The sequence below is a fragment of the Plecotus auritus genome (assembly GCF_963455305.1).
Source record: "Plecotus auritus genome assembly, chromosome: 2".
NCBI classification, from domain to species: domain Eukaryota; kingdom Metazoa; phylum Chordata; class Mammalia; order Chiroptera; family Vespertilionidae; genus Plecotus; species Plecotus auritus.
The window spans coordinates 51936106-51958841 of NC_137771.1; the positions used below are offsets into that span (position 1 = coordinate 51936106).

At 41.0% G+C, this 22736-nt stretch overlaps 1 protein-coding gene across 5 annotated transcripts in view; it reads right to left on the reverse strand.

Moving 5' to 3' along the window:
• Window positions 1-22736, reverse strand: part of LRRC40 (leucine rich repeat containing 40) — a 62994-nt gene that overhangs the window by 13863 nt on the left and 26395 nt on the right. For all 5 annotated transcript variants that reach the window (XM_080658306.1, XM_080658309.1, XM_080658308.1 and 2 more), the window contains 4 exons: window positions 21340-21427; window positions 21187-21232; window positions 8190-8298; window positions 5441-5548 (listed from right to left, as the gene is read on the reverse strand). In XM_080658306.1, the coding sequence (XP_080514432.1) occupies window positions 5441-5548; window positions 8190-8298; window positions 21187-21232; window positions 21340-21427 (351 nt within the window). The remainder of the gene's footprint in view (window positions 1-5440; window positions 5549-8189; window positions 8299-21186; window positions 21233-21339; window positions 21428-22736) is intronic.

Here is a 22736-nt window from a genome sequence, read left to right on the forward strand (position 1 = left end):
GAAAAATTAAGTTAATTCCTAGGTTTGATAAGTGTCACTACTAAGCAACTTAAGTCAAAGACTTAACAAGGAAGAACTGAACATCCTATCTAATAAAGAGGGAATTTGCTAATTGAACATCACTCCGCCACCAAGATGGCTGCACCCACAGCTGAAGCCAAGTTCTCATAAGGAGCCTTAATGAGCAATCAGCAGGGACCTGAGGCTACGCCCTCCCCCGCCCCCGCAGGGCTTGACAAGGGACATCAGGCCGAATCCCCCACCCAGCAGGGCTTGACAGGGGACCTCAGGCTGGGGGACCTCAGGCCACACACCCTGCCCTGGCGCCAGACCAGGGGACCTGAGGCCATGACCCCCACCTGGAGGGGCTTGACGGGGGACCTCAAGGTGCGCTTCCTGTCCTGGTACTGGGCTAGGGGACCTCAGGCTGCTCCCCTCACCCCAGTGCCAGGCTGGGGGACCTCAGGCCGCACCCCCCACCAGGTGGGGCTTGACAGGGGACTTCAGGCCGCGGCCCCCACCCTGGCACCAGGCCAGGGGACCTCAGACCGCACCCCCCGCCCATCAGGGCTTGACGGGGGACCTCAGGCCGTGCCCCCCACCCAGCACCGGGTCAGGGGACCTGAGGATGCGCCACCCTGCCTAGCTGGGCTTGACAGGGGACCTCAGGCCGCACCTCCCGCCTTGGAACCCGGCCCGGGGACCTCAGGGCACAACCCCCGCCCCAGAGCCAGGCCAGGGGACCTGAGGCCACACCCCCCGCTCGGCGGAGCTTGATGGGGGACCTCAAGGTGCGCTTCCTGTCCTGGTGCTGAGCTAGGGGACCTCAGGCTACTCCCCCCACCCCAGCGCCAGACTGGGGGACCTCAGGCCATGCCCCCCGCCCCAGCACTGGGCCAGGGGACCTGAGGCTGTGCCCCCTGCCTGGCTAAGCTTGACAGGGGACCTCAGGCCATGCTCCCCACCCAGCAGGGCTTGACAGGGGACCTCAAGGTGCACCCCCAGTGCTGGGTCGGGGGAACTCAGGCCACGCCCCCCGCCCAGCCCAGCTTGACGGGGGACCTGAAGCTGCACGCCCCTGCCTGGCGAGACTTGACGGGGGACCTCAGGCCATGCCCCCCACCTGGCGGGGCTTGACGAAGGATCTCAAGGCACACCCCCCACCCCAGTCTGGGCTGGGGGACTTCAGGCCATGTCCCTGTCCTGCCACCAGGCCAGGGGACCTGAGGCTACGTCCCCTGCCCGGCAGGGCTTGACAAGGGTGGGACTGGCCAGGTCTGGATCTAGCCCAATGGGGGCGGGGGCTGGCTGAGTCTGGGTCTCACGCGATTTTGAAGTGCATGTGGGTGGGCGGGGACTTGACTCTGGGTCTTGTGGTGTGCCCCAGACTCTGACAGGAGGAAGGTTTTCATATACATTTTACTAATTTTCTTTCATCTCTAACACTTCTATTATAGAGAAAGGGCAAATAGCAATATTAAATTATTTCCTCTAATTAATCCCCTTTTAATGTGCACAAATTTCGTGCACTGGGCCACTAGTTTCTAAGTAAGCCTAATCAAGCTAAGTAGTTTAAAAGTATGCTATTAATCTATATATATAAAAGTCTAAGCAACTGTCCTACTGTCCGACCAGCCAGTAGTTATGATGTGCACTGACTACCAGGGGGCAGACGCTCAATGCAGGAGCAGAAACCACAGGCATGGAAACATGGAACAGACTGATGACTCTCAGAGGGAAGGGGGGAAGGGGGAAGAGGGAAAGAGATTAACCAAAGATTTTATATGCATACTAGAGGCCTGGTGCACGGACTGGTGCATCGGTGGGGTCCCTCAAACTGGCCTGTGGGGGTCGGGCTGAAACCGGCTCTCTGACATCCCCCAAGGGGTCCCGGATTGCGAGAGGGCGTAGACCAGGCTGAGGGACCCTATTGGTGCATGAATCCGTGCACTGGGCCTCTAGTTTAACTATAAAAACATGAAATGCTATATATGGTTAGCCAAGAAATGAATTAAACTATTGACTATAAATCATTTTTGTCTGTATTAGCAATAAACAAAGAATATCAAATACTGTGCTAAAGAAGATACAATGAAAGATACAATGAGTTTGGATATTTATAGATAGCCATACTCTTCGATTTAGTAAGTCATCTAGAAATCTGGCCTAAAGAAATGTTTTATTTATTGCCATAACCAACTTTATAATATATAGATAAATTTTTCTGTATTTAATCTTTATTGTTGAAAGTATATGTCCCCTTTTCCCTCCCAATGACCCCCTCAACCCTGCACCTACCCGCCCCCACGAGGACTAATGCACTATATTCTGTGTCCATGGGTTATGCATATATGCATATAAATTCTTTGGTTAATTTCCTCATGCTGCCCCTTCCACTCCCCACTTTCCCTCTGGCATTTGTCAGTACATTCCATGCTTCCATGTCTATGGGTCTATGTTGTTGTTGTTAATCCTCACCCAAAGGTATTTTCCCATTGACTTTTAAAGAAAGTGGAAGGGAGGGGGAGAGACAGAGAGAAACACTGATAGATTGGCTGCCTCCTGCATGTGCCCCAACCCAGGTTGGGATCGAGACTGAAACCCAGGTACATGCCCTTGAATGGAATTGAACCCGCACCTTCAGTCCTTGGGCTGAGCGAGGTTCTAGCCACTGAGCCAAAATGGCTAGGACTCTGCATCTATTTTTATTTTATTTTATTTTTTAAATGTATTTTTATTGATTTCAAAGAGGAAGGGAAAGGTAGAGAGAGATAGAAATATCCATGATGAGAGAGAATTATTTACTGGTTGCTTCCTACACAACCCCTACTGGGGATCAAGCCCATAACACGGACATGTACCCTGGACCGGAATCGAACCTGGGACCTTTCAGTCACAAGCCAACGCTCTAGCCACGGAGCCAAACCGGCTAGGGCTGGATCTATTTTTAAAGTAGTTTACAACATAGTGAATTATTTAGGAAAAATAAACCAGTCAAGATACAAATTGTAATCTATAATAATAAAAACGTAATATGCTAATTAGATCAGATGTCCTTCTGGATGTCCTTCCAGACGACCTTCTGGAAGAAGCCGCAGTGGCGGGGTCCAAGGCAGAGGCGGCCGCCACAGCAGGCAGGGGCCGAAGCAGAGGCCCCTGGCCACAGTGGCGAGGGGCGGGGGCCGAGGCCACCACCGTGGCAGCGGGGGCCAAGCCACTTGCACAAATTTCGTGCATTGGGCCCCTCGTATAATTATAAATGGAGAATAGCTTGAAATAAAATATGCCATTAGTTAATAAATCAGTGATTGAACTATTAGCAATCTCTCCCTTCATTTAGTATAAAATTTTATGAATAAATATTATTTTTACAATCAGATAATAATATGGTGAAAACTGTAACATGTGAAATAAAAATTTAAGAAAGAGAGAAAGTGGCTCAGAAACTCTCTCCAGCAAGGTACGTCTTCACTGTATTCTTCTTTGGCCTTCTAAACAGTGAAAATTATGATAAAATAACTGTGGTAACAGAATAACATTGTTTTGCATAACCAGATTGTGAGATAAAATAAGGAAGTAAGCAATAAGGTAAAGTCTTTTAACTCCATTCATCTTTTTCCCCAATTAGCTTGGTTGAACCAGGATCCCCAAGACAATCTTATCCTATCTGACAGCAAATATCAATGTTTAACTACTCTATCAAATATCTTCTGAGCCCTTAAAGTAAGAGAGAATGAGGAAATGAACTAAATCTCCCTTTGCAGTGGAAACTCTTAGTTATCATCTTTCAAGATTTACAATTTCAAACTATGCTCTGTAAAGTAAGTTATAGTTTGTTGAACTTTTTAAAATTTTTAAAAATCAAAAAAAAATTTTTTTGCAATCAGATGAAAGTCATTCTATTTTCCAAATATATCACTTGTTCTTCTTTTTTAAAAAGTACTTAAGTACTTGCTACATGCTAGGCACTGGTTAAATGCTTTATGTGGATTATGCCATTTGATTCTTACAAATAGCTATTAATATCTATATATATAAAAGCCTAATATGCGCCCCAACTGGTTTGGCTCAGTGGATAGAGTGTCAGCCTGCGGACTCAAAGGTCCCAGATTCGATTCTGGTCAAGGGCATGTACCCTGGTTGCGGGCACATACCCAGTAGGGAGTGTGCAGGAGGCAGCTGATGTTTCTCATTGATGTTTCTCACTCTCTATCCCTCTCCCTTCCTCTCTGTAAAAAAAAAAAAAAAAATCAATAAAATATATTTTTTAAAAAAGCCTAATATGCTAAGTGTCTGACCATTCAACCAGTCGCTATAATACGCACTGACCACCAGGGGGCAGACGCTCTGACCGGTAGGTTCGCTTGCTGCTGAGGTCCAGCTGATCAGGACTGGGCGAGATGAGCCAGACATGCCTTGGAGCCCTCTGAGGTCCCCCCCCAGCCCTAATCATGCACCAGTGGGGTCCCTCAGCCTGGCCTGTGCCCTCTTCCAATCCTGGACCCCTTGGGAGATGTCGGAGAGCCGGTTTCGGCCCAATCCCCACAGGCCAGGCCGAGGGACCCACCGGTGCACGAATCTGTGCACCAGGCCTCTAGTAGGTAATAATAAATTATTATCTCTACTTGACAGGTGAGAAAGCTACTAGTAAGAGCAGCTAGTTAACCTGTCCAAAGCCACACAGCTGGTAGATCTGGGATATAGATATAAGCAATCAACTATATTGTCCCAGTTCTTTAACACTGACTAATCCTGCCTCCCATATTGTTGTCTTAATTGCAAAGTTATCTGTCACCTTTCTTTGGGTATATAGTTAATTGCAAGAGAACATTCATTTGTAAAAGTTCAACGTTAAACTAATTTTTTTCTCAAAACCTAAAATTCTGCTATAATTTACATAAAAAAGATGTTTTAAACAAAATATAATGAGAAAGACTTCTAATATTTGGAAGAATCCTTTTTCTGGGAGAAAAATATTAACAGGATTCAGTCAATTTTATTTTTGCTATCAGTGGAAAAATTCAGTGGGTTGGCAATCCATTAATATAAAGCCCCAAATGAAAATTCCTATTTATCTACATGAACCTGGCTTTGGATAGTCTCTTAAAACTTCCTTATGTATTTTTCATTATGTGGGAAAAAGTAATTTAATACTTTTAATAATTCTGATATCTAGTCTCCAAGTTTAAAATGTAAAAAAAGAAACACAGTTTTAGAAAAAAAATCTACATATATACACCTCTCATAACAAACAGTAAAAGTATCTCAGGAAATATTTAAATAAATTTTGCTAAATCCCTTAGGTATTATTAATGCAAGAAATTTTATATATACTTTCAAATTTAAAAACTATAAAAAATAAATATTTTTGCAACAAAGATGAAACAAAACTTAGAATGAGTAACAACTTAATAGAAATGGCATCATGAACAGTTCTTACCTTTTTGGAATTTCACATAGCTGATTCTTACTGAAGTTAATAGAAGTGATAAAATTGCTTTTTACTGCATCAAACACTTCATCAGGAATCAAGGTTGTTTGTTTATCGCTAAATGAAAAATGTTTAACTTTGAGAAGTCCAGAAAAATATGATTATTACTTTTCACTTTTAAAGAACTTTGAAGATTTTATAAGACAATTTTTTAAGGTAGTTGATAATTTAGTTCTGTAAAGAATGCCACAAAAACCTGCCAACCCACAAAATGTTAACTGTCAGGAATTCAGACAACATACTGTGTCACAACACAATGTACCTTCTGAGCATTCATATACTCAATGTTAATAAAAATAGAGATATATCTTCAGAGTCTAATGTTTAGAAGTCATATAGTAAATAGCTAGTAATTCAGTAAATGGATTCCTCTACCTCAGAGTAGAACTAAATCTGTAATTTTAAAAACTGTTTTTGCTCCTTAATACAGGCTATCTGTCAACTTTCTTTAGGTATATATTTAACTGCAAGATAAGAATCATTCTTAAATGTTCAATACTGTACTAAACTAGTGTTCTCATAACCTAAACCAATTTATCTCTCCTTTAGCATGTTACAAGGTAGACAGGGTAGTGGCCTTAGAATAAACAATTCCTGGTTCTACCATTAAGGAGCTTTATCATTCACCTTCCCTGAACCTCAGTTCTTTGAAATTAGAATCTAAAGAGCTATTAATTGTTATTTATGCCAGCTCTTTTAAAAATGTAAATATAAATTTCCTTTTCAGTAAAATTAAATTTTACAGTAAGATTTTTAATAAAATATAAGTTTAATCTTAAATGAAACTATAGACTGCTGACATTTAACAATTTGTTGATGTTATAATTAGCCATTATTTTTAAGTTCTTTTACAATTTTTAATGCTTAATACATCATCCACTTAAAAGCATCATCGATAGAATGTCTACTGAATGACTTTATGTACAAGAAAGCAATATAATGTGTGCAGTATGGGAGAACTGTGTAAGAAAGTTATTGTAATACAGATAGGAAAAAAGACATCCTAAATTTCATACGTATTATGCCTTCTACATTTTCTGCTAAGGGCCCCATTTTCTGCTGGGCAGATGAAGCATTTTTATCTTTTCAATCAGCAATGCTCAAGTCATCGGAAACTGATTTATTCTAATCAAACTTTGAAGATTCATGCTATTTTTAAAAATATATTTGAAGGCATTTATAACTTAAAATTGGGAATTAACTTGTATCTTAAATGGTATACTCTTTTCCAATTAAAGTCTCTGAGGAAAACAAATTACAATAAATTCAGAATCTGAGTGATCTAAGATGTGTAGTGCAGAGGGCCCCCTGGGAAGGCACATAGGCATTCCTTAATTATTGTCAGCTGAACCCAGTGGCGTTGGCAAAGCCACGCCCTGGAAACACACCTTACCAAAAGGACAATGGTGTTGTCAGCTTGACCTTCATTTCAGCCCGTGGTGTGGGGAAGTGGTTTTGATATCTAAATCCAGCCTAGCACTAGGAATGCTCAGGGCCTACTCAAGAATGCAAATAATCTCCTTTTGTCTTGACCTTTTGGTGAAACTTCCTGGTATTTGGGATATAAAATAAACTCGCTGGATTGGCTCTGGGTCCCTGTCCCTGACTCTCCAGAAGAGGACGGTGGTCCCACCCAGTTCCAGCTTTTTCCTCCTATCTCTCTGTCTTGTCTCTTTCTTTTATTTCTCAATCCCCAGCCGCCCCTACTCAGGAACTGGACCCGCTCTCTAGCCGCACTGGACATGGAAAGAAAGAAATACCTACAGAGTAGTCTTAAGTGTTGTATTTGTTATGCTTTTGTGATATTTGTGTCTTTAAAAAGTAGGAGTGATTATCTCAAATAAAACTGTATTACTATTACTGTATAGATGTTTTTTGGAGGATACTGACTACTGAGAAGGTGGTTCCTACTGACACATTGAGGAAAAGAGGCAAGATATTGAAGCTGGCTGTGTAGATAGATGTATTGGTGTAATTCTGTATTTTCATTATGTTACCGAGCCAATCATTGCAAGAGCTTTGATAGTATTGGTTATTTTTATCATTGTTGCTTCAGTACTGATGGAACATTTGACAACCACTCCCAAACTTTGCATAAAATATCTTCATTCCCCAATCAAATGCCCTTCCATAATATATAAAAATTTTTTAGCTTTGTCTCAGTTTACATACCAACATTGTAACTGTTTCAGATTGAATATATGTGCTACCAGAGCACATTGTTACTATGACATTATTTTACTTTCATTCAGATATATTAACACAATACAACCTTTCAAGCTTTGCCTGCTTGGGGTGTTCATTAACTAAATTACATTTATTTCTAATTTACCAACATAGACACACCTCCCTCCCCCTCTCCCTTACCCTGTACCAATATAAAAATCCTCTCTAGATGCTGGAGTCAGAAAATTTTATTACTAACCAATACAATCACCCTTTTATTTTTCATAATAGCAAAAGGTTCTTTATTATAAACATTTTACTATTAATAACCATTGATTCATCTCTAGCATAATACATACAAACCACCTAAGAAAAGGGCATTTAAGTTCATTTAAGAACTTTTAACATGTTTCTATCTCATCATTGCTTTTACAATTGCTATTATTCTAAGTCAAGCATACTAATGCAGTTTTTCAAAAGATTTCTGAAAATTTCCTATATTTTGTTATGTTTAAAAAAATGAATTACATACCTATAGTCTAATATTTTTAATGTGATGATGGCATGTACATTGACTCTTGATTCACTTGGTAGTGTCATGGCAGTCTCAATAACAGAGTCACTTTGGCTAGGTCCATCATCTGGGGGAGGAAATGTTATATATGAAACCAATATATATAGTATAAAGTTATTTTTGAAAATTAAGAAAATACATAAAATTATATATATGATTTCTTTATGTAATTGGTGAGAATGTCTTAGTCATATGCTTTATTTCCAATAACTCAAATCTGAGTTTGAATTTAATATTTAATTAATAGAAAATAAAGTTACTATAATATGGCTTCAAAATCTATTAATAAATCCTAACATAAGGAAACTCAGAAGTAGAAAAGAACCTTTAAGAATAACTAAAATGGCCCTAACTGGTTTGGCTCAGTGGATAGAGCGTCAGCCTGTGGACTGAAAGGTCCCAGGTTCGATTCCGGTCAAGGGCATGTACCTTGGTTGTGGGCACATCCCCAGTAGGAGGTGTGCAGCAGGCAGCTGATCGATGTTTCTCTCTCATCAATGTTTCTAACTCTCTATCCCTCTCCTTTCCTCTCTCTAAAAAAATCAATAAAATATATATTTTTTAAAAAGAATAACTAAAATGTCTCAGAAGAAAAAAGTAATCCTTCCTCTTAAGCAAAATAATATAGTCCATTAAAAGAAATATATTAAAACAACAGCAAAAAAAAAAAAAATTATTTCCCACAAATGTCTACCAAATAGGCATATGCCTATCTTTTCATTTTAGAATATAATGAAGCTGATTATCCTCAATCATTTAAAATCTGGCAATTTGTCTAATCCAGGAAACTTTTAGTATATTACTTACATTAAGATTTTTTTTTAGCAAATGTAAGACTGTTTTCTTCTTCTTTTTTTTTTAATTCATTTCAGAAAAGGAGGGAAAGGGAGAGAGAGAGATAGAAACATCAATGATGAGAGAGTATCATTGACCGGCTGCCTCCTGCACACCCCACACTGAGGGATCAAGCCTGCAACCCAGGCATGTGCCCTGACTGGGAATTGAACCATGACCTCCTGGTTCACAGGTTGACGCTCAACTACTGAGCTGAGCTATTTTCAGTAAATATTTCCTAATATGTCTGTGTACTCACACATTCACACACAAATCACCCCTCTCACTGATCTCCAGAGATATCTAACATTGCCTTGGCAATATTTCCAAAACTGATCTACAAATTCGATGCAATTCTCTAACAGAATCCCAGCTGAGTTCTTTGTAGAAATTAAGTTGATTGTAATTTCGTATGGAATTACAAGAAACCCAAAAGTGCCAAAACAAGCCTGAGAAAAAGAATAAAGTAGGAGGACTTACATTTCCTGATTGCAAAACTTACTACAAAGCAATGGTAATCAAGACAGTGTGGTACTGGCACAGAATAGACATGGAGATCAGTGGAATAAAATTGAGAGGCCAGAATGCACCCTACATTTACGGACAACTGATTTTCAACAAGGAAGGAAAGATCTTGTTGAAAAGAATAGCCTTTCCAACAAATGATACAGGGAAACTAGATAGCCACATGCAAAAAAAAAAAAAAAAAAAGAAGAAGAAGAGAAGAGAAGAGAAGAGGAATTGAACCCATATGTCACACCAGATTTTAAAAATTATTCAATATAGATCAAAGACATAAATGTAAGAGCATTCCCTGTGGAGCCACCCACCTTGTGCTCTGGTAGAGGAAGGACAGAGTGGACTGGAGCTGTGTGAGCAAAAGCTAGGATTGGGGACTCGGGGGTTAGAGCTCAGAAGGCAGATACCCCCAGATTCCTGTGCTGAGTCATTCCCCCATGCATCTTTCCCACACACCATTTGCCTTGCCTGGCGGGAAGACAGTTGACCCACCCTATTGGAAAACACCTTGCCCTGAGGCCACTTAAGAGATTAAAAATAATAATTAGCCTCCAGGCAGAAGCAACTGCCCACCCTGTTGATAAAAACTCTCAGCACACCCAAGGACGACTGTCTGGGACCATTCAAGTCAGAATCCTATCAGTCTGTAGGCAAAGGCAGTCTCTGGAGGCTTTGAGTCTTTGCTTGATCTAATTATTCATAAAGCGTTTGACACTGTCCTGCACTAAAGATTGAGAGGCGTAGAGGATCTACTTAATACATAGTCACAAACTCAAACAGACAGCCAAAATAAGGATACAAAGAAAAATCCCCAAATGAAAGAACAAGAGAATTCTTCAGAAGAAGAGATAAATGAAGCATAAATGTAAGAGCAAAAGTACAAAACTTAGAAGAAAAATATAGTGGCAAATCTTAATAAAATAAGATTCTGCAAAGTATTTTTAAATATGAAACCAAAAGCATAAGCAAATAAAGAGAAAACAGATAAAATAACTTCATCAAAATTCAAAAAGACTTTTGTGTTTCAAAGGACACCATCAAGAAAATGAAAAGACAACACATACAAAGCTAGAAAATATTTGCAAATCAGATATCTGACAAGATACTTATAACTAGACTAGAGGCCCAGTGCACAGGTTCGTGCACTGGTGGGGTCCCTCAGCCTGGCCTGTGCCCTCTCACAATCCGGGACCCCTTGGGGGATGTAGTAGTGCGCGAAGCGGCAGACGGCTGGGGAGGAGCCCGAGCCTGGGCCGGGCACCATGCCGCTCCTGCTCATCCTGGCCCCACTGCGCCTGCTGCCGCTGCCACATAGTAGCACTACCACGGAGGCAGGAGAGGCTCACGCTGCCACAGCTGCACTTGCCAGCCACGAGCTTGGTGTCTGGCGTCCCTCGGTCAACTGAGCGGCACTCCCGCTGTGGGAGTGTACTGACCACCAGGGGGCAGCTCTTGGGTTGAGCGTCTGCCCCCTGGTGGTCAGTGAGCGTCATAGCGACTGTCAACAACTGGTCGTTCACTCACTTAGGCCTTTATATATATATATAAAAAACTAATACAATTCAATCATGAAAAGATAAATAATCTAATTAAAAACTGGACTAAGGATCTTAACAGATGTTTCTCCAAAAATGTATAATGGCTAATAAGTACATGAAAAGGTACTCAAATCATTAGTAATCAGGGAAATGCAAATCAAATCTACAGTGAGATACTTCACACCCACTAGGATGTCTAGAATCTGAAAGTCAGAAAAAAAAAAGTGTTGGTGAAGATGTGGAAGAATCAAAACCCTCATACAATGTTGATGAGAATAAAAAGTGGTATGACTTTTTTGTAAAATAGTTTGGCAGTTCTTCAAATTACTAAACATAAAGTTCCCATATGACCCTGAAATTCTACTCCTGGATATAAACACAAGAGAAATGAAAACATATGTTTACAATGAAACTTCTAAATATATAAATTTAAAAGAATAGAAATCATGCAATATCTGCTTTTAGATACTTAAACTAGAAATCTGTAGCAGAAAGACAACTGGAAAATTCCAAATTATGTGGAGATTAAACACATTTCTAAATAACACATGGCTCAAAGAAGAAATCTAAAGAGAAATTTTTAAATATTTGAACTACTTGAAAATGAAAATACAACTTAACAAAATTTGTTGGATGAAGTGAAAGGAGTGGTTATAGAGGTAAATTTATAGCACCGAATGCATATACTAGAAAATATAGATCCAAAATCAATAATCTAAATTTCCACCTTAGGAAATTAAAAAAAGAGCAAATTAAATCCAAAGTAAAAAGATAGACTAAGAATTCAAGCAGAAATTTAAAAAATTGAAAACAGAAAATCAATAGAGAAAAATCAATGAAAACAAAAGCTGGTTCTTTGAAAGGATCAATAAAATTGATATGCCTCTAAGCCAGACTAAGAAAGGAAGAGACAGGACACTAATTACTAATATCAGAAATGAAAGATGGGACATCACTACAGATCTCATGGACATGAAATGAGTAATAAAGGAATAATAAGAACAACTCTATGCCCACAAATTTGATAATCTGGATAAAATAGACCAATACCTTTAAAGATACAGTCTGCTAAACTCACACAGAAAGACACAGAAAACCCAAAAGGCCATATCTAGTAAAGTAACTGAATCAATAATAATCTTCCAAAACAGAAAGCACCAGGTCTAGATAGGTTCAGTGGTAAATTCTATCGAACATTTAAGGAAGAAATTATACCAATTTCAGAGGATAGAAGCAGAGGGAATACTTCATAACTCATTTTATGAGGCCATCATTACCCTAATAACTGACAAAGATATTATAAGAAAACTAGAAAGCAATATCTCTCATAAACATACATGCACAAGTCATTAACACAATACTAGTGTGGCTGCTAAAAAAATATTAATATTTTTCCTTCCACTTTCTAAGTTCTTCTAGTTGGACCAAAAATCAAATTATCAGAGACAGATTAATAGCAGAAAATCAAAGTTTTAATACATGCTCATAGGGAAATCACATAGGCATGAAAATTCAAAAGACAGTAAAGGCAACAATGTATATATAAGACATTTTGGACAAAGAAGAAAAATGGAGTCTAACAGAGTCTTAGATTTCAGAAGTGAGAATGGGTGATTTACAGAACCTACGGGAGAACACAGAACATAGAAGGAAAATTTTTGCCAGACAACTCAGAAACAATGGGACATAGGATGTATTTAGCAAACACACTTGGAGTCTTCCTAACTAATGCTAGCGTAAAGCTTCTTAAGGTGAGTAAGCCAGGCTCTCTTTCTAAAGCAGGTTTCTCTGAATCTCTTGGGCAGGAAAGGGAAGAGAGTCAAAGCCTACTTTGAGTCTTGTTTCTGAAAATCAATATTCCAAAAAGGCAACTTCAGGATGGCAAAACGCTGGTTCCCTTCACTAGCAAATCAAATCTAAAAAAGCATTAAAAAATTACACACCACAACCAAGTGGAATTTGATGCAGGTATGCAAGGCTAGTTCAAGGTTCAAAAATCAATTAATGTAATCCTTCACATAAGCAGGCTAAAAAATAAAAATGACATGACCATACTGTTATTGTCATAATTAGCTAGTTATTAATACTAATAATAGGAAGAGAGCAAAGGTGAGGCAAGACATTATAAGCATGGTCATTTAGGCAGCTTCACCAGGAAGCCATGGGTCCATTCTCTAAAGAACACTGGAGGAAGAGATCCAACAAAGGGGGAGAAGGATGCATGCATAGTGAAGTCGGGGTGACGTAGGGAAGCTACTTGCCTATCAGTCTAGCCTGGGAAACAATGGATTGGTTAGGGGCATGGACCCCAATGCAAGCTCGTGAAAATTTGGAACTACATAATTCCCAAAGAGTTCCCACTCTCTTGTTCTGCTCTTGTGCTCTGACATTCTTGCTCTGTGACCCGCCCTCGCCCTGTGTGCTTGCCTCTTCTCTCTCTATAGCCATGTGGCCTTAGAAGCCACATGGCTCATGGCATGTGGACTCCACACACAATGGAGTACAGCTGGGAACACAAGCTAAGCTGGCCAGATGCCAGACTGGACTGTGCTTTAATATGGAGCAGAGACTGTGAGCAGTGGCCTTAATTTTAGCCCTGCTGAAGACAAGATTGGACTTTTTTCATGGCAAGACAGAGGGAAATGGTACATTGGGAACCCAGGGGCTTAATTCCATGGAAATAAAGATCACTCACCTCCCTGCGAGTCTCAGGAAATTCCTTTCCTGTGACATCCCAAGAACTCCACTTCCACCGGTAACAGATGGGGACACAGATGGCACCCCACCGATAACAATAGCAACAGATGCATAAAAAGCATTTGACAAAATCCAACACTCATTCATGATTTTTAAAAAAACAACACACTCAGCAAACTAGGAATAGAGGATGAAGGGGACCAAAGTCTTGCCACCTTGAAGCTTCCTTTTAGAATGTTGATTTTAAGCTGTTATTAAGAAACAACAGGTTCTTGGTGCATTACACTTAACTCCTGGCTTGTGGGGGCTCTTTTGCTCCTGCTTTCCTACATTCACCCACACCCAATGGACTAATGGACTATAGCTAGCCTGATGTTATATTGGGCCCAGCTGCAACACAGAATGGAAACTCTGGACCAGGGGTCCTCAAACTACGGCCCACGGGCCACATGCGGCCCGCCGAGGACATTTATCCAGACCGCCGGGTGCCACTGCCTGTCCTGCTTAGCAGCTGACTCGTCCTGGGCCCACAGTGCGCATAGGAATTTGTTCATAGTTTTTTTTTAAAAACTATAGTCCGGCCCTCCAACAGTCTGAGGGACAGTGAACTGGCCCCCTGTTTAAAAAGTTTGAGGACCCCTGCTCTGGACTTTGACTCTGCTTCTAACTTTACTGAAACTCCAGCTATACTTTTCTATGACTGGACTAAGGGAAATGGGACATGAGAAATCCAGGGATGTGATTCCATGAAACTAAAGCTTTCTACCATTAAAAAAAGAAACAAGCCCTAACCGGTTTGGCTCAGTGGATAGAGCGCTGGCCTGCGGACTGAAGGGTCCTAGGTTCGATTCCAGTCAAGGGCATGTACCTTGGTTGCGTACACATCCCCAGTAGGGGGTGTGCAGGAGGCAGCCGATCGATGTTTCTCTCTCTTCGATGTTTCTAACACTCTATCCCTCTCCCTTCCTCTATGTAAAAATCAATAAAATATATTTTTAAAAAAATTAAATTAAATTAAAAAAAGAAACAAAAGACTCAGGGGAAAAAAACCTTTGACCCCTTTCTTGCCGAAGAGATTCAGATAAAAAAACCTGCTTCAGGAAGGAAATCTTATGATGTTTGCCTTAGCCCAGTGGTCGGCAAACCGCTGTTGACTAATGAGTTTGCCGACTACTGCCTTAGCCCAATTTGAAATAAGTATGGTAAATAGGAAGGCTTCTGGTAGGGGTCTGTTAACTAGATACCCCGTGTCGCATTGTTTCTGAGTTGCATAGCAAGGATTTGCCTGCCATGTGTTCTACTCTTCCTCAACTACCTGTAAATCACCCACTGTCCTTTCTGAAATCTAGTATCTTGTTTCTTCCCTTTTCTCCTTTGTCCAAAATGTCATATGTACCCAATATTATCTCAGTTTACGGAATTTTCATACTTATGTGAATTCCCCATACACATGTACTAAAATTTTATTTTCTCCTGCTAATCCTGTCTCTAAATTTATTAGCCCAGCTAGAAAAAGTTAGAAGGAGGAAAAGTATTACTTTTTTAGTTTCCACAAGAGGAACTTTTTCAACTTGATAAAAACTATGTACAAAAACCCTACAAGGTAAGGTAACATCAAACTTAATAGTGAAAATCTCAAAGCTATCCCCTTACGATCAGGTACAAAGCACGGATATCCCCTCTCATCACTCCTTTTCAACATTGTACTGTCTCTGCTAAAGCAATCATGCAAGAAAATGAAATAAAGGTATAGAGATTGGGGAGGAAGACATAAAACTGTCTTTGTTCACAGATGACACAATCATCTAGGTAGAAGACATGAAAGAATCGGAAAAAACCCTCCTGGAACTAAGTAAGTGATTACAGAAGGTTGAAGATACCTGGTAAACATGTAAAAGTAAATTGCTTTTCTCTATATCTACATTAACAATGAACAAGTAGAATTTGAAGTTAAAAACACAATGTGATTTACATTAGCCTCTGTCAAAATAAAATACTTTTGTATAAATCTAACATAATATGTACAAGAACTAACTGAGGAAAACTACAAAACTCTGATAAATGAAATCAAAGAAGAATAAGAGATATCCCATGTTCATAGATTGAAAACCAAATATTGTCAAGATCAATTCTTCCCTACTTGACCTATAGATTCACACAATCACAATAAAAATCTTAGCAAGTTAATTGGCCAATACTGAAAAACTGATCCTAAAGTTTATATGGGAAGGCAAAAGACCACAATAGCCAACAATCTATTGAAGGAGAAGAAAAAGTTGAAGGACTGACACTATCCAACTTTGAGACTTATTATAAAGCTACAGTAATAGAGACAAAAGAATAGAAGGGAGAGCCCATAAGTAGAACCCTATTAATAGAGTCAACTGATATTTGACAAATGAGCAAAGGCAATATAATGTAGCAAAGGTCATGTTTTCCTCATATAGTACCAAATCAACAAGACATCTACAAGCAAAAAAATACTGCTTTATTCATAACTGCCAAAACTTGGAATCAAACAAGATATCCTTCAGTAAGTTAAAAGATAAACTGAGGACATCCAGACAATGAAATTTTATTCAGCATTAAGAAGAAGTGAGCAATCAAGGTATAAAACATATATTGAGAATGCTTAAATGCATAGCACTAAGTGGAAGAGGCCAATTTAAAAAATTACAAACTGCCCTAAACCGGTTTGGCTCAGTGGATAGAGCGTTGGCCTGCGGACTGAAGGGTCCCGGGTTCGATTCTGGTCAAGGGCATGTACCTTGGATGTGGGCACATCCCCAGTAGGGGGCGTGCAGGAGGCAGCTGATCGGTGTTTCTAACTCTCCCTCTCCCTTCCTCTCTGCAAAAAATCAATAAAATATATTTTAAAAAAATAAAAAATAAAAAATAAAAATAAAATATTACAAACTGTATGATTCCAATTACATGACATTTTGGAAAGGGAATAACTATGAAGACCAGAAAAAGACCAGTTGTTGCCAGGGATGGAGAGGCAGATCATAGAGAATTTTTAGGGTAGTGAAAATATTTTATAAATTACAATGACGGTACACCAGCAAGAGTGAAACATAAGATAACTATGGACTTGGGGTGATTATGATATATCAATGTAGGTTCATCCTTGGTTTAAAAAAAAGTAAATTTTTTTTAACGTACTATTTTGGTGAGTGATATTGGTAACGGGAAGACTATGCATATGGGGGTCAAAGGATATATGGGATATTTCTGTACCTTTCTCTCAATTTTGTTGTAAATCTTAAACTATTTTTTTTTAATTTTTATTTTTCTATATATTTTATTGATTTTTTACAGAGAGGAAAGGAGAGTGATAGAGAGTTAGAAAGATCGATGAGAGAGAAACAATCGATCAGCTGCCTCCTGCACACTCCCCACTGGGTATGTGCCCACAACCAAGGTACATGCCCTTGACTGGAATCGAACTTGGGACCCTTGAGTCCGCAGACCGACGCTCTATCCACTGAGTCAAACCAGCCAGGGCTAAACTATTCTTAAAAAATTAAGTCTTAAGCCAGCCGGTGTGTCTCAGTGGATGAGCATTGACCTATGAACCAGGAGATCACGATTAGATTCCAGGTCAGGACACATGCCCGGGTTGCAGGCTTAATCCCCAGTAGGGGGCGTGCAGTCAACCAATGATTCTCTCTCATCATTGATGTTTCTATCTCTCTCTCCCTCTCCCTTCCTCTCTGAAATCAATAAAAAAAATATTTAAAAAATTAAGTCTTAAAAAAATTCTGATTATTCTTAAATGACTTGGTTCGTATCAGAATAAATAAATTTTTCTGGAAGAGAAAGCATACCTGGAGAAGAAAGGAAACTCTTTGGCAGGAAATAAGTCTTAGAATATGATTTTAATAATTTGTTTAAAGGGCAAGGCAGAAAATGGAATATACTGAAGTATACAATTATTTATATAACATATACTGACTAGCCATATGGTGCTAGGCTAAGTTGTGCATAACCAACAGAGTTTTGAGCTAAATTAACAGCTACTATATTTAGCCACTAAGTTTTGGAGTGGTTTAGTGGTATCTGCAGCAATATACTCATACAACTAATGTTTTTGCTTAAAGCTTAATGCTCTAATGTATGCCACAATGATATACACTAAATAAAAATTTGGGATATATCACAATTTTAGTGAAGCATTAAGAATTAAATTTATAGTATCATTTTCTCCTTTATTTGTGCTAATGAACATATCCTGAAAAATGTGTTTTGTATTTATTTTTTGTCAGATCTTAGCTAAAGCAAAAGATATTCAAATACCTGCTAATATACTTCCTAGTCAGTATCATTTATACCCATATATATTATTATATACTAGAGGCCCGGTGCACGAAATTCATGCACGGAAGGGTGGGGTGTCCCTCAGCCCAGCCTGCGTCCTCTCGTAATCCGGGACCACTCACGTAGGGTCCCTAGGCCTAGCCAGTGATAAGGGCCTATGGGGCTTTCCTTCCCCCAGCTGACGGCAGCTGGCCCCACCCCCGCCGCTGCCACTGCTTGCCATCTGTGTGTGCGGTGCTGCCTACCCCACCCACGCCACCAGTCGCCTCCCTCTGCGGGTGACAGGCGTGGGGTGCGATCATTTGGCTGCCCTGGGCCTCCCACTGCGGGGCAATCAATCACCACACAGAGGGAGGCCCCGCCCACCTGCTGCAGTGCTGCCAGCCGCGTAGCCTGGGCCTCCCTCTTTGGGGCGATTGATGGCGGAGCCCCCCATCAATCGCCCCACAGAGGGTGTCCTGGGCCTCCCTCTGAGGGGTGATCGTAGGGCGATGGAGGGGCCCCCAGACCAATCGCATCGCACCTGCCTTGGCTGGCCTGGCGCCAGTACGTGTCATAGTGTGGTCGTCTGGAAGGTCATTCGCTCAATTTGCATATTATGCTTTTATTATTATAGATTATACCATGTATAAAAAACCCATACATTATTCTATCTAATAAAAGAGTAATATGCAAATTAACCATCACCCTGCTATACCCACAAGCCACGCCCACCAGCCAATCAGGAGCGAGTGTGCAAATTAACCCAACCAAGATGGCTGCGGCCACAGAGAGAGCAGGAGGCTTGGGTTTCCCCGGCAATGGAGGAAGCCACACTTTCCGCACACCCTGGCGGGCCCAGGCCTCCACTCAAGGCTACAAAGTTTCAACTGCAGAAGGTAAATAAATCCCAACAAAAATGGCGGCAGCCACGGAGCTGGAGAGAGCAGAAGGCTTGGGTTGCCCCCTGCAATGGAGGAAGCCAAGTTCCCACAGCCCTGGCCTGCCTTGGCCTCCACTGAAGGCTACAAAGTTTCAATTAGAGAAGAATAGAGGCCTGGTGCACGAAATTCATGCACGGGGAGGGTGTGTCCCTCAGCCCAGCCTGCACCCTCACCAATGTGGGACCCCTTGAGAGATGTCCGACTGCCCGTTTAGGCCTGATCCCGGTGGGCCTAAAACAGGCAGTCGGACATCTCTCTCACAATCCAGGACTACTGGCTCCCAACTGCTTGCCTGCCTGCCCTCCTGATGGCCCCTAACCACTTCTGCCTGCCAGCCTGATCACCCCCTAACCACTCCCCTGCCAGCCTGATCGACACCTAACAGCTTCCTTGCTAGCCCGATTGCCCCTAACTGCCCTCCCCTGCAGGCCCGGTCACCCCCAACTGCCCTCCCCTGCCAGCCTGGTTCCCCCCAACTACCCTCCCCTGCTGGTCTGGTCATCCCCAACTGCCCTCCTCTGCTGGCCTGGTCCCTCCCAACTGCCCTCCCTGCAAGCCTGGTCTCCCCCAACTGCCCTCCTCTGCTGGCCTGGTCACCCCTAACTGCCCACAACTGCCTTCCCCTGCAGGCCATCTTGTAATGGCCATCTTGTGTCCACATGGGGGCAGCCATCTTTGACCACATGAGGGTGGCCATCTTCTGTGTTGGAGTGATGGTCAATTTGCATATTACTCTTTTATTAGATAGGATAAATAAATCCCAACAAAAATGGCTACGGCCACGGAGCAAGCAGGAGGCTTGGCTCCGCTCAAGGCTACAAAGTTTCAATTATAGAAGATAAATAAATCCCAGATACCAAGGCCTCTGCTTGGGTCACCAGGGGGCGTGGCAGGCCTGCAAACCACCACAGGCCCCTCGCCCAGGCCACCCCATACCCCAAGGGAACCCCCACCCTGATCCAGGACACCCTTCAGGGCAAACCAGCTGGACCCCACCCGTGCACCAGGCCTCTATCCTATCTAATAAAAGAGTAATATGCAAATTGACCATCACTCCAACACAAGATGGCTGCCCCATGTGGACACAAGATGGCCGCCACAAGATGGCCAGCAGGGGAGGGCATTTGGGAGGGACCAGGCCTGCAAGGGAGGGCAGTTGGGGGTGATCAAGCCTGCAGGGGAGGGCAGTTAGGGGTAACCAGGCCAGCAGAGGAGGGAAGTTGGGGGCAACCAGGCCTACAGGGAAGGGCAATTGTGGGGGACCCAGGCCTGCAGGGGAGAGCAGTTGGGGGGGACCAGGCCTGCAGGGGAGGGCAGTTAGGGGTGACCAGGCCTGCAGGGGAGGGCAGTTAGGGGTGACCAGGCCTGCAGGGGAGGGCAGTTAGGGGTGACCAGGCCTGCAGGGGAGGGCAGTTAGGGGTGACCAGGCCTGCAGGGGAGGGCAGTTAGGGGTGACCAGGCCTGCAGGGGAATCTAGTTAGGGGCAAACAGGCTGGCAGGGGAGCAGTTAGGCATCAATCAGGCTGGCAGGGGAGTGGTCAGGGGTGATCAGGCTGGCAGGCAGAAGCGGTTAGGGGCGATCAGGAAGGCAGGCAGGCAAGCAGTTGGGAGCCAGCAGTCCTGGATTGTGAGAGGGATGTCCGATTGCCCATTTAGGCCCGATTCTACAGGGATCGGGCCTAAACGAGCAGTCGGACATCCCTCAAGGGGTCCCAGATTGGAGAGGGTGCAGGCTGGGCTGAGGGACACACACCCCCGTGCACGAATTTCGTGCACTGGGCCTCTAGTACCACATAAATAAGTATATATATGTGTATATAGATAGATAGACAAATATAGATAAAACCCATATATTATACGATATAAGTCAAGTTTTGCTTTGTTACATTTTCTAATTGGTACACTGTAACACACAAATCAACTGATTAAAGACAGAACATTATTATTGTGGATTTAAGGATATTTTTATAACTTCAACATACTTATGGCCTATATGGACTGATTATTGCAACCACACTGGCAGGAACCATTTCCTCTAATTATTTATACCCCAAATACATGTACTATTAGTACTTTACTACCTTTCATATCATCTTTCTAACACAGAAGAAAACTGAAAAGTACCTTTAATCTTGCTTCGTAGATATTTTAAGACTTCTTGGGTTCCTTTCTGAAAAGGTGGAAAGGCACATATTCACTAAGACATCTTAAAAGTTTTATACATCAACACATATGTATAAATTTCAAATTTAAAAACTGATTTCCAAATATGCTTACATTTATAACTTCTCTTCGAATGGTTCTCATAGGATTTCCTTCTAGTGCCAGGAATTTCAAATGAAGTTTTCCCAATGAATAGGGCAAACTACAAAAGATTAAACTGATTTCAGGGAAAACATTTAGGGTAAGAATAATTCAACCAAACAGTTGATTATAAAACTAACAACATATAAGTAAGTGTCAAAGAAAACCCAAGTAATATAGGCCTACAATATTTCCCTTTTAGGTAGCTGTACACGTAAAAGAAAAAACAGATTTGTTTGAAATTATCATATTATGATTGCTAAAAAAGAATGTGAGCTATAAAACATTCACTAAATTGTATCCTGTGCTAAAAGTAAATGGTCAAAATATAAATTTGACTGAATCAGTGATTCAAAATAGTTATCCTCACTGATACTACATATTTTGATTCTGCCCTTAAATGAAGTAAATAAAATTCTTCCTAAATAAAAAAAGACAAAAAGAAAAAAATTAATTTTAATAGCCCAATTCATATTTTCACTAAGAAAAGTCATTTTTATCTTTGTCACACAAAAAGATAACCTGTTGAGATTGGATACCCAATCTCAAAATTAAGCATCTACAATTAAATAGGCATTGTTGTAAGATATCAAGATTATTGCCCTTAAAAGAATTCTAAGGGTATAAGATACATATGCACTTAACCAAAATATTATAAAATGAAATTATCTTATGTTGGTGGTGAGCATTTAAATTAGTACAGCCACTCTGAAAAGCAGAGTCTTACACTTACCATACAACTAAGCAATCCCACTCCTACAGATTTACCCAGGAGAAATGAAAATAGTGTCCTTACAGAGATTTACATGAATGTTCACAATAGCCAATAAACTGAATATAATTCAAATGCCCATCAGCTAACTAGTGAAGAGAAGAATAAATTGTGGTATAGCTACATAATGGATTAACACTCTATTATAATGAAAATGAACTGCTGATACACACAATCACATGAATGAATCACAAAAGCCATACGCTTCTCTCCCCCACCCTCCTCAATATCCAGAGCTCTGGAAAAAGAGGAACATATATATCATAAATATTTCTTCCAATTTATTTATTTAATATTATGTATCATAGTTTTTGTTTTAAATATTTGCTTTCCATTGCTTTTATGCAGTAGCCAAAATAAAATTGCCATGGGAAAAAACTTACATGTCAATATCTATGAGGCAAGAGATTATATCATTCACTAGTTATATGGTAAGCACTTTAAGGGATATCCAGGCCACTTATTAATTCTGTCATAAGTAGAAGTGAAGTGTCGCTCTCCAAGCATTCAAATCTATGGCCAATGTACATATGACTATATGTACATTGTGAAAACAGCTTTGATTTTTTAAAACACTCATTAAAATATACACATAGAA